The sequence below is a fragment of the Onychostoma macrolepis genome, chromosome 01 (genome assembly GCF_012432095.1).
Source record: "Onychostoma macrolepis isolate SWU-2019 chromosome 01, ASM1243209v1, whole genome shotgun sequence".
Taxonomy (NCBI): Eukaryota; Metazoa; Chordata; class Actinopteri; order Cypriniformes; family Cyprinidae; genus Onychostoma; species Onychostoma macrolepis.
Window position 1 is genome coordinate 38,750,612 of NC_081155.1, and position 12,488 is coordinate 38,763,099.

At 35.3% G+C, this 12,488-nt stretch overlaps 1 protein-coding gene across 1 annotated transcript; it reads left to right on the forward strand.

Moving 5' to 3' along the window:
• Positions 1-227: 227 nt before the first annotated feature.
• On the forward strand, positions 228-12,393 carry pgap6 (post-glycosylphosphatidylinositol attachment to proteins 6). Its single transcript, XM_058791869.1, has 13 exons — positions 228-455; positions 728-905; positions 2,121-2,331; positions 2,671-2,795; positions 3,667-3,929; positions 4,030-4,358; positions 6,521-6,614; positions 6,701-6,818; positions 6,933-7,072; positions 7,156-7,334; positions 7,752-7,898; positions 9,206-9,322; positions 10,126-12,393. Exons 1-13 carry the CDS (start codon positions 395-397, stop codon positions 10,417-10,419), a joined length of 2,256 nt encoding a protein of 751 aa, XP_058647852.1. The 5' UTR covers positions 228-394; the 3' UTR covers positions 10,420-12,393.
• Positions 12,394-12,488: the final 95 nt, after the last annotated feature.

Below are 12,488 nucleotides of genomic sequence, written 5' to 3' on the forward strand. Positions count from 1 at the left end.
TTTTTAAATGTTTTTTTTTTTTTGAGAATTGAGTCCCACTATGGCGAAGGCCTGGCTCATGAATATTAAACAGGTCCTGATGACGTTGCTGGGCAACCATTCTGGAGCGTCCAGCAGGAAATCCTTCTGGAGCGCAGACTTATCTTATGAATATTACGAAGGACCTTAGGGGATAATGAATATTAATTAACCGGAACTACCACCCGATTGGCCTTTTGGAAGAACGACACGTACCTTAAGTAATATTTATGAGCCAATCCTTCAACAGCGGCGAAGGGGAAGCTATGCAAACGTCCAGTATTTCTGTTTTGAACCAGGAAGTAACGTGTCACAGCAGTCCTAGACATTTGAAGAACACTACAATGGGCTGATTGAGGAGAATCTAGACTGCATTATGGAAAAGTATTTTGCACCGTGCCTTCTACTGTATGTTATCGCTGGCTGTTTTGCTGACGGTGAGTTTTCGGAAGCGCTTTAGATAGCCTATCATAGTATATTTGTAGTATTTAATAGCCGTTTTGAGTCAGTTTTTCGCTCTAACCCAAATGTCACAAAAATGGGCATGGGCTTTTGTGAATGTTTTTAGTCGTTTAGGTAATCGGACGCAAGTCTGGTTTATACATAAATAAGTCTTTACATACACAAGTTTGAAGCGAATAAAAGGATCTCGCTTATTGTGATTGTTTACATCTGACGCCATCGTGACGTCATGCTCTGCCCCCCGCAGATCTCACTTACTTGAACGGGTTCTACTCTAAAACGCCTCAGAGGTTGTCCAAATACAGCTGGTTCGGTAATGTTCGGCTCCATCACTTCAGAGTACCGGAAGATGCGGTGCTCGCGCGGTGGCTGCTCACCGTCTCGCGGGGATCCGGACTGAACTGTGGCAACCAAAACATCACTGTGTATGTATGGTGAAATTATGACAGTAAACAGGCGTGTTTGAATAATGCATGAATTTGAAGTGCTTTCAGTATTGAAATAATCTTTTGAAAGCTTTACCACGATAACAATGTTTCCCTCCAAAAATCATGCTTCTAGGTAAAAGTTTGGAGTTAATTTAATGGAGAACTTGCTGTTATGCAACACTGTGATGAAATGAAATGTGATAAAATCCTGAAAACCTCTTTGAAGGAGATTTACAGGGTTTTATAAGTGTAATAATAGCTGTAGTTGCTATGGTATTTTGGCTGAAATTATGGTACTGTGGTAACCCATTATTTGAAAACATATCAAGTGTATGTTTTAATGTTTCTAAGGGTTTATGCATTTCAAGTTAGCATGAAATGAAAATATGCCCTTTCTATTTTCTAAATGCATGTTATCTATCTTATTGTAAAGAATGCATGTTTCATTTTTTTTTTAAATGTTTTGAACCTCGTAATATTTAATCAAAATGTTACAATTGGACCGGTGATGTATGCAGGACTTCTTCAGTCATTTTGTCCTCTTGAGCCTCGTCCCTACAAGCTTGCATTCATCTGTGTCCACTTTGAGTGCAACATCAAAATCCAATCAGACACAGATACACAGAACCAAGTCCTCGCCCTACATTTTTTTCCTTTTTCCGTGATGCATGATATGTACATGTATTACTTCCTTTTCATTGTGACTTTAATGTTTTTGTTTTCACAGGTCTAAGTCTTGTAATGAAAATAATTATATTTCAAAATGTGCTGATGTGCTAAGAATGATCTCCTTGGAGGTCTTTCTTAGAGATCACTTCTTGGAGACCGTATACAGAAGACAAATTCTCATGAGAACTCTTTAACTGAGAAGCCCAAGATTATTGTGTACTGCATCAGTACCAGCAGACCTGCTTAAAAATGCTTGGAAACATGCAAACTATTAAAGAGCACATACAGATGTCAAATAATTTCGTTTATATACTAATATACACCTAAAAGATGACAAAATAAACTTTTATCAGCTAAAATACACCAACAAATGAAGGAAACTTTAACCCTAAGTTGCACCAGAGACTCATCTTGAAAGAAGTACTGTACACTATAATAGTTGGTTATAAAAGTAGTTAAAAGCAACTAAATGACAAAGTAGGGATACATTTTCTAATTAATTCATTTAACATTGACTTTTGTCCATCTTATGCGAATCAACAGGCACTTTAGGGTAGGAGCGCCCCCGGTCATCAACCCCATAGAAACAACCTTTCCAAACTCCACATCAGTGTCTCTTGCTCACAATTTAACGCTGACCATTCCCAGTGGACAGAGCGGCAATGTGACACTGTTCAATGTGACCCATCCCAAACCTGGAGACTGGTTCCTTGCTGCTCACCTGCCCAAGGATGAAGGGAAGATAGAGCAGCAGGTGTGTGTGTGTGTGTGTGTATATATATATATATATATATATATATATATATATATATATATATATATATAATATATTGTAGGATTATCTATATATAGATCATTTATATAGACAATCCTACAATATATATATATATATATATATATATATATATATATATATATATATATATATATTGTAGGATTATCTATATAAATGTGACAGCTTTCTAGATCAATACATTAGCTTGTATCTAGTTAAAAATGCCAAAAACTGCAACATTGTGAAATATTATTACAATTTAAAACAACTAATTTATTAATAAAAGTAAGTGTGATTGTTTGTTGCTTTCTGTTTTAGGGACTGCCATCTTGCTCATACCTATTTCAGGCACAGATGTTTTTAAGGAGAGCTGCTGACCTGCCAATCCTGCAGCTCAACATTCCACTCTATCAAACACTAACTACAACTCCAGCTCTGTTTAAGTATGATCTATGTTCATGTGTTTGTATTAAGTAGAATATGTTGTTTGTTAGATATATAAACTACCAGTCAAAAGTTTTTGAACTGTAAGATTTGTAATGTTTTTTTAAAGAATTCTCTTCTGCTCACCAAGCCTGCATTTATACAGTAATATTGTGAAATATTTTTTACTATTAAAATAACAATTTGAATATATTGTATTATATAATTTATTCCTGTGATCAAAGCTAAATTTTCAGCATCATTACTCCAGTCTTCAATCTTTGATGAAGAGAAAGATCCAAAGGTTAGCATTTATCTGAAATAAAAAGCTTTTGTAACATTATGCACTATAACATTCAAAAGCTTGGAGTCAGTAAAAAAATTGGGGGGAGGGGGGGGGGATTATATAAATTAATACTTTTATTTAGCAAGGATGCTTTAAATTGATCAAAAGTGATGATAAAGACATTTCTAATGTTACAAAAGATTTCTATTTCAGATCAATGCTGTTCCTCTGTTCATCAAAGTAACCTGGAAAACATTCTACTCCGCTGTTTTCAACATTATAACATTATAAATAATAAATGTTTTTTTTTTTTAGCAAATCAGAATATTAGAATGATTTCTGAAGAATCGTGTGAGCTTTGAAATCACAGGAATAAATTACATTTTAAAACAGTTATTTTAAATAGCAAATATTTTTCAAAATTTCAAGATTTTATTGTTTTTGCTGTACTTTGGATCAAATAAATGCAGGCTTGGTGAGCAGAAGAGACTTCTTTTAAAAATATTTCAAATCTTATTGTTCAAAAACTTTTGACTGGTAGTGTATATATGTAAAAAAAAAAAAAAAAAGTTTTTGTTGAAATCTTTTGTACCTTTTCTGTTTAGGGTCTTTGTTCCAGAGTTCTCCTCCAGGTTGGATGTTTTCATCTTGAACTGTTCTGTAAAGCTGGGAAATGATTGCGGGCTGTCAATCACTGTAGGCTCCAGCACTTTGAGGCAGGGCTCAGAGGTGAAACAGAACTGTTCAGGGTCAGAGAGCTGCTCCACATCAGTCCTCATTCCCCCGTGGAACAGCTGGTTGCTGGTTACGGTTGAAACTAGTCAACCAAACACCACCATACCTTTCAGCATCTCTGCCAATGTCACAGGTTTGTTTTGATTAATCTATCACTTTAATAAAAATAATTTTTGCCAGTTATTGCTTGATTCTTGAATGTATTTCCCTCCTCTTTCACTTCATACACACAGTGGGATGTAAACCTTTGAGCGTCTCTTCAGATTTCAACACCTCAGCCTTCATTCGTACCATCATTGCTCCCCAAAGCAACAGCTCGGGTGGTCTCAGTAACACATCCGTTTCCATAAGAGACCAACCAGGCCTTCGTGCTAACAGCTCTGAGCCAGTGTGCATGAGAAGCCCTTCAGTGGTCAGAGATGAACAGGATGTGCTATCACTACGCTTCATCGTTTCCAGCAGCAACCTAACCGTGACCTCAGACCTTCCCACTGTGCTCACACTTGAGCACTCTCCTGGTGACAGTGGCGGCACGTTTGTTGTACAGCTCCACTTGAACACTGTAAGAATATAATATAATATAATATAATATTGTCAGTGAGATTTTTGAATGATTTGAAGTCTTTTGTGCTCACCAAGGCAGCATTTATTCAGTAAAATATACAATTAAAATTGTGAAATATTATTACAATTTAAAATAACTTTTCTATTTGGATGTATTTTAAAATGTAATTTATTTCTGTGATGGCAAAGCTTATTTTTAAGCAGCCATTACTCCAGTCTTCAATTTTAGAAATCATTCAAATATGCTGATTTGGTGCTCAAGAACAGTTCTTATTGTTATCAGTTTTGAAAACTGTTTAACTGTTGGGCTGAATTAATATTTTAGTGGAACCCATGATTTTTTTCTTTTTTTTTTCGTGATTCTTTGATAAATAGAAAACTTTAAAAGAACAGCATTTTTTTGAAAGAAAACTTTAAACATAAATGTCTTTACTCTCACTTTTGATCAGTGTATCGAATAGCTAAATTTGATACAGGTGCATCTCAAAAAATTTGAATATTGTGAAAAAGTTAATTTTTTTGTAACTTATTCAAAAAGTAAAACATTTAAAAAAAAACAAAAAAACATTTTTTGTTTTGTTTTAATTTTGATGATTAGACCTTACAGCTCATGAAAGTCAAAAAATCCAGTATCTCAAAATATTAGAATATTTATATATTAGAAGATCAATCAATGAATCAAAAAAAAAAAAGGATTTCAGCTTTTATTTCCAGGTATTCACATCTGGATCTGATAAACACAACTTAGAAGGTAGCACCTTTTGTTTGAACCATTTCTTATGTGACCAGATTGACTTAAACTAGATTAAAGTGAATAAGACTTAATATTTAGTTCCTTTGCTTGCAATAACTGCATCAAGCCTGTGACCCATTCACATCACCAAACTTTTGCATTCTTCTTTTGTGATGCTTTTCCAGGCTTTCACTGCAGCCACTTTTAGTTTTGGTAGGTTACTCCCTTCAGACTCTTCTTCAGAAGGTAAAATGCGTACTCTATAGGGTTTAGGTCTGGAGATTGACTTGGCCAGTCTAAAACCTTCCACTTCTTGCCCCTGATGAACTCCTTTGTTGCTTTGGCACTATGTTTTGGGTTATTATCTTGCTGCATGATGATGGATCTCCCAGTCAGTTTGGTTGCATCTTTCTGTAAATTGGTAGACAAAATGTTTCTGTAGACTTCTGAGTTCATTTTGCTGCTGTCATCATGTTACGTCATCAATTAAGATTAATGAGCCCAAGCCCAAACCATGATATTACCTCCACTGGGTTTCAGATGAGCTTGTATGTTTTCTCCAAACTTTAGTCTTTCCATCACTTTGGTAAAGGTTAATCTTTGTCTCACCAGTCCATAAAACTTAGTCCCAGAATTTTTCGTCTCCTATTCTTCTTGCTAATGAGTGGTTTGCATCTTCTGGTTTAGCCTCTGTACTTTTGTTCATGAAGTCTCCTGCGAACAGTAGATTGTGATACCTTCACCCCTGCCCTCTGGAGGTTGTTGCTGATGTCACTAACAATTGTTTTAGGGTCTTTCTTTACAGCCGTCACAATGTTTCTGTCGTCAACTGCTGATGTTTTCTTTGGTCTACCTGTTCAAGGTCTGTTGCTTAGTACACCAGTGGTTTGGTTGTACTGGCTATGGCCGATGTTTGTGCAATGGCTCTCATTGATTTTTCATCTTCTTTCAGCTTCACAATTGCTTGTTTTTCACCCATAGACAGCTCTCTGGTTTTCATGTTGGTTACACGTCTAACTATAAATGCAGTCTGCACAGGCAAAACCCAAATCTGAAACTGAGCGCAGACAGTCAGTGCGATTTATTGTTTGAATAATCAATATAATAGGACACACCGGGGCAACAAAACACCCCTGTCAGTCACATGTTCCGATACTTTTGGTAACATGAGCAATGGGTGGGTTAAAACGGTGTTATCCTCTAAGTTGTGTATCAGATCCAGATGAAAATAAGCCTCTTGTGGCTTATTTTATTTGAGCACAGCATATTTACCACAACCACTTATTTGTTTCATATATTTGACCCAGTTATCCTAGTAACTTCATATTATACTAGGTATATTGAATGTGTATCAGTGTATTTTTTTTTTAGTCATATTCTGTTGTAATATAGATTTAACATTTTTTATTCTTGTGTTTGTGGCATAGAGTTCTCTGGTTGGTGGATTTGCTCATGTCAAAGCATGTCTCACACCTTCAGCTCCTGTACTTCATGTCAACCGCAGCCAGACTTGTGCTACAGGTTAGTCACATAAAAATTTGTGCAATGCATGTTTGCTATTCTCCTGCATGTCAGATTTGAAACTCTTCGTATATGTGTGCATGTAGGGCTTATGCAGGGCTATTCTCTGAGCGTGAGCAGCAATGAATCACAGGCACTGTTGAGGATTCCGTTTCCAGACGCAGCAGTGTGGTACCTCAGCCTCCAGACCGTGTGCAATGACAGGTCAGTTGTGCAAATTCAGTGCGGAACTAGCACATATACATTTATATTGTATGACTACAGACATTCATAAAGCACCTTCTGGGCATTATTTATGCTCCTGTGTTGTCAATCCAGTGTCGACTGCAGGAACGCATCCGCAATAGTGAGTGCGTCTGTGAGTGTGAGTGCGTGCATCGATGACTGTGGACCGTATGGAGAGTGCAGACTGCTACGCACGCACAGCTACCTCTATGGCGCATGTGTGTGCAAAGCAGGTAAACAAACACACATGCAAACAACTGGCCATAAATCATTAATAATTAAAGCTACTGAGTTTGTTACTGTTTGCTATTGACAGGTTGGCAGGGATGGGGCTGTACGGACGGAGCGACTGCACAGTCGTACTCTCGGCAGATGACTGCGGCTCTGCTCCTCACCCTCAGTAACTTTTTCTTCATCCCACCCATCGTCGTGGCACTTTACAGAGGCTACCACGTCGAGGCCGCCATCTACTTCTTTACCATGTTTTTCTCCACGGTGTGTTTTTATGTTATAATTCTATCTATCTGTCTGTCTGTCTGTGTGTGTGTGTGTGTGTGTGTATGTCTGTCTGTCTGTCTGTCTATATCTATCTGTCTGTCTGTCTATCTGAGCACAGCATATTCACCACAACCACTGTGATATCAATAATGAATTGTGACCCAGTTATCCTAGTAACTTTATATTATACTAGGTATATTGTGTTTGAATCAGTGTTTTTTTTTTTATTCATATTGTGTTGTAATATAGATTTAACATTTTTTGTTCTTGTGTTTGTGGCCTAGAGTTCTCTGGTTCGTGGATTTGCTCATGTCAAAGCATGTCTCACACCTTCTGCACCTATCTGTCTGTCTGTCTGTCTGTTTATAATACACATTGCATATTTTGTAATCATAATGATTGTGTCTTTTGCAGTTTTATCATGCTTGTGACCAGCCCGGTGTGACTGTGATGTGCATCATGGACTACGACACACTCCAGTTCTGTGATTTCTTGGGTTCTGTTGTGTCAGTGTGGGTGACTATTGTGTGCATGGCACGGCTCCAGGATCCAGTAAAATATGTAAGTACTATATTGTGTTTAATTAGTGCTGTCAAACTAATTATCCAAACTAAAAGTTTTTGTTTGCATGATAGATGTATGTATGTGTATATTTATTATGCATATATAAATACACACACATGCATATATATATTTACGAAAAATATGTTATGCTTATATATTAAATATATTTTTATATAATATAAGTGATATGAATATAAATATATACATGTAAATATTTTCAAAATATATACTGTTTGTATTTATATATATACATAATAAATATACACAGTACACACACATATATTATGTGAACGAAAACGTTTATTTTGGATGTGATTAATCGCGATTAATCGTTTGACAGCACTAATTTTAATCAATAATGGCCATTATGTTGTTAATATCTCCCATGGCGTCATGGTAGATGTGTTGGAGCCTTGTCGTTGGTGGAAGGGGTTACACAGCATCTCTAATAACTAAAGACTGAAGATTGATTGTTATTGGTTTTATGACTGTTTTTGTTCAAGTGTGAAAGTTTTAATTACAACCTTCCAGCAGACAGCTGCAGGGTGGAACTGAAACTGCTGCATGTTGCCATTAAATGGTACCCTTGTGCTGCCATGTACATTCATGAAAGTGTCAAATGTCTGTATCACCTTGTAAACTGCAATGGAACTATTGCGGAATGGGCCTTAAATAGCACGGCATGTTTAACTAGACCTACCTGTTCTTTAAAGGTAATGTTGTGATAGTGCATACCAGGTATTGTTACTTTGAAACAATACAAACCATGAGCCAGTAAAACATTTTTAATTATTATTATTTTTATAATCATATTATTATGTCTATAAATTAGAAGAATGAGTTGTTAAATGATCAATAAACATAACATTTTATATTAAATATTAAATAGTTTTCCCCCCTTTTAGTCAAGGATTCTTGCATTAAAATTGTAAGTTTGCCTTGTCAATTTTCATTTTCTCTTCACCTTTAGAATGAAATATTAGACTTGAGTAAACGCCCCCAAAGTGTTTTTTTTAATGAATAGAATGTGCGCCGTCTATTGTTAATGTTCTCGTGCTTCTGATGTCAGATTTCAATCAGTTTCTGCAGATTAGTTTCAGTAGATTGTCTTTTTAGAGTGGGAAAGAAGTTTTTGGTTCTGAAACAGTTTACATGTTACAATGAAAAATATTTTTTTTAAAAACAATTAAATGTTGATTTACGATATGACCCCTTTACATGTATATGCTAAACACTTTAATGAGTAATTATTTAAAATATGTTGCATGTCAGATTTAATAGCTTATATTGTTTTTACATTGCAGCTATTGTTTATGGCGGGCACTCTCGTCATTTCTATGGCAATGCAGTTGGACCGCAGGGGGCTATGGAACCTTTTAGGTCCTGTACTGTTTGCTTTAGTCATTATGGTCACTTCCTGGGTGAGTTTGACTTTTCCATATACTCCAAAACATTGTGTATTGTTAGATTGTTTTTTTGATATTGTGACTGACTAATGATAGGAATTTAATTTATATTTATTTAATTAAAACACTACTTTTGAAATGTTTGAGGTCAGTAATATTTTTGTAACGAGAATTAATTTTATTCAGCAGATTTGCATTACATTGATCAAAAGTAACGGTAAAGATGTTTATTATAGTACTATTACTACTACTACAAGAAAAAAGATATATCATAGAAAATCGTGGTTTCCTCAAAATATTAAGCAGCATAAATTTATTCAACTGTTATAATAATAAATATTTCTTGAACACCAAATCAGCATGTAAAATGATTTCTAAATGATCATGTGACACTAAATAATAGCTGCTGAAAATTCAGATTTTCAACTATTTGAACAATATTACAGTTATTGTTACAGTTTTTACTGTTTTTATTTAAATAAATTCAACCTTGGTGAGCATGAGAGATGTCTTTCAAAAACACACACGTACACGAAATCATACTTATATATAATTATATAAGTTAATTAAATTCTGATTTAAAAGTTACTTTTCTAAATGAATGAATGAATAAATAAATAACTGATCTACTCCCACTTATGGTTTCCAGTTTAAAAAAAATAGAAAATCAATTGTCTGCACTTTGAGTTTGTGGCTTTTTATCTTACACAGGGGAAATTATATCCTTACAGATTTAACTTTTTAAAGTAAAACAGTACATTTCCATGTAATGATGAGCAGTGTTGAAATATTTCCCGTCCTGTTCACTTGTGTTACAGGTTTATCGAGGAGTGAAACGGCATCAGTGCTACCCTCCGTTGTGGCGCCGCTGGGTGTTGTTCCTGCTTCCGGGCATCGTATCTGCATTGATTGGAGTGTGCGTGTACGTCTTCGCTCAGACCGACGGCAACTACTACTACACTCATTCCATTTGGCATGTTATGGTGGCCACGAGTGTGGTCTTCCTCTTACCACCCCGTGAAAAACACGTTCCCCCCTGGGGCTGGACCAACAAAATCTGTAGCTACAGGAGATGTAAAAATGAGAAAGTAGAGCTTTACACTGTCACCTAAATACACTGCTATTGAAATTTGCACAAACTGGATTTTCATGTGCATTTTAACAGTTTTACAAACATTAGTGGTTAGCTTTAAGCACGTCAAGCTTTATCTGAAAGATTCTCCTCTGCAGTCACCAGTACGACTGTACGCACACGAATAACTACTTAAAGGAATAGTTTACCCGAAAAGGTCAAAAATGTTACCCAAACATTTTTATTGTCATTCTAAACCCATAAACCAAATCAATGGAACACAACAGGAGATTCTTGACAATTCATAGCGACCACATCAATCAAGACTATCAGTGAATAACAAACTTATTTTGGTCTGTTTCCCACACAAGGCTATTTTATGACTGCAGAAGGCTTGGAATATAGTGCATTAGTCATGTAGACTACAGTTATGGTGCTTTTTGATGAACAAAAACGTCTCCTTTTGTGTTTCATGGAAAAAAAATAACTGCTCACAGGTTTGAATGACATGAGGGTGAGTAAATAATGCCATAATTTTCATTTTTTAATGAACTATTCCTTTAAACAGGATACTTTTTAACTTTTCAAATGACTGATTTCACAGAGAACAACAGCAATGTCAATAATTAGTGAATGTCTTTTGACCCAGTTTACTCCAGGAAGCACTTTTGTGAGTTCGAAGAATCAATTTATCAATTTATAACACTGCATTTGTCAATTTTTTTTAAATCTCTTTTGAGAAAAGCACTACTGAATTCTAGGTATATTCAGCACTTTTTTCAGTTGATTTTTATGAGTAGCACCACATTGAATCTGCACCCACAGAACTGGGATTGTTTCTGCAGAAATGATTTTTTTTTTTTAAATAACACATTTAACTATAGTTAAGTACTTTTCACAGAATTCTGGAGATTTTCTTTCAAAATCAGCACCAGAAATGAGAAAAAATAAAGAAATTGCAGATTCTGTCTGGACCTACTTATGACGTTAAGGATCATGTTGTGCATTTTCATTACTAGAGAGGACTGTTGTCTGTGTCTCTGAAATATTGTTTGCTTACACTGGAGAGCAGGTGCAATAGTTCCTTGTTTAATAGCCAAAATTGTTTTACACTATTATTTATACCACTGTCAGGAATGTACAAGAAATTACCTCCCTTCTTCCTCCCTAAAAGCCTTGGAATTTTTCTTGAGATGTTGCTCTTACGTTTCCGAGGGGAAGAACTTCTTAAACTCGCTTAAAATTATGTTTGCTTGAGCCAGTATGTGAAATTATGCTTGTATGCCAGTATGAATGGCTGTGTCTGCTTAATAGGTTAAAGGTGTGTGTGTGTGTGTGTTTGTGTTTGTTATGGGTGTCAGATGTATGATGACCTGATGTATTTAAGATGAACTTCTGTATTGGTAAAGGCTTTACATAGATATGCATTATACTATACTTCTGAACCCTCAGGCCAGTTTAAACTTGAAGAGGCATCTGTGGACATACTTTTAAGATTTAAATTTACATAGCAGCTGTCCTTTAAGGATCAAATGTATGTAAATCAGTGTCGCGGTTTTCCATTTAACGTGATTCGACTCTTGTTTTTCCAGAGGTGGTAAAATGTTAACTAGGGTTGGAATATTATACAGATGTTTTACAATGTTTTATATTCATTTTGTATTGGACTTGAAATTGAAAAGAAATATGAGCTAAACCAAGATAAATCTGTGAATCCCAAAACCTTTTCTTCTTTCTTATGGGATTTAGTTTTGATTTAATATTGCTTATCATGACAATCCTTGTTCTTCTTTGTGTCCATTGGTAGCCCTTGTAAATTGCACAAATATGCACTTGTGTTTGGGGTTGAGAATGAGGCAGTGCAGTCACAGAGATTATGTTTAATGTTAAAGTTTCTTTATTGTTGGTTTTAATCATTTTTATTTGTGCTCTTGATTCCTGTCTCCTTTTTTCTTAAAGTGTTCTGTAATCTATATGCCAATAAATTGAGAAATAAATAACTCAATGATTATTTAAAACTGGCTTCTTATTTTTCACAAACAGATTCACTAGAGCAAAGCTTAGTATTGTAGTTATAGTTTATGTTAAATATTAACATCAAATTAGCTA

Bases quoted from the DNA above. Each gene is read 5' to 3' on its own strand.
- pgap6 (XM_058791869.1), top strand. From the start codon at position 395: ATGGAAAAGTATTTTGCACCGTGCCTTCTACTGTATGTTATCGCTGGC. The intron at 6,615-6,700 runs GTTAGTCACATA...GTGTGCATGTAG, and splicing joins CAGCCAGACTTGTGCTACAG to GGCTTATGCAGGGCTATTCT. The intron at 6,819-6,932 runs GTCAGTTGTGCA...TTGTCAATCCAG, and splicing joins CAGACCGTGTGCAATGACAG to TGTCGACTGCAGGAACGCAT.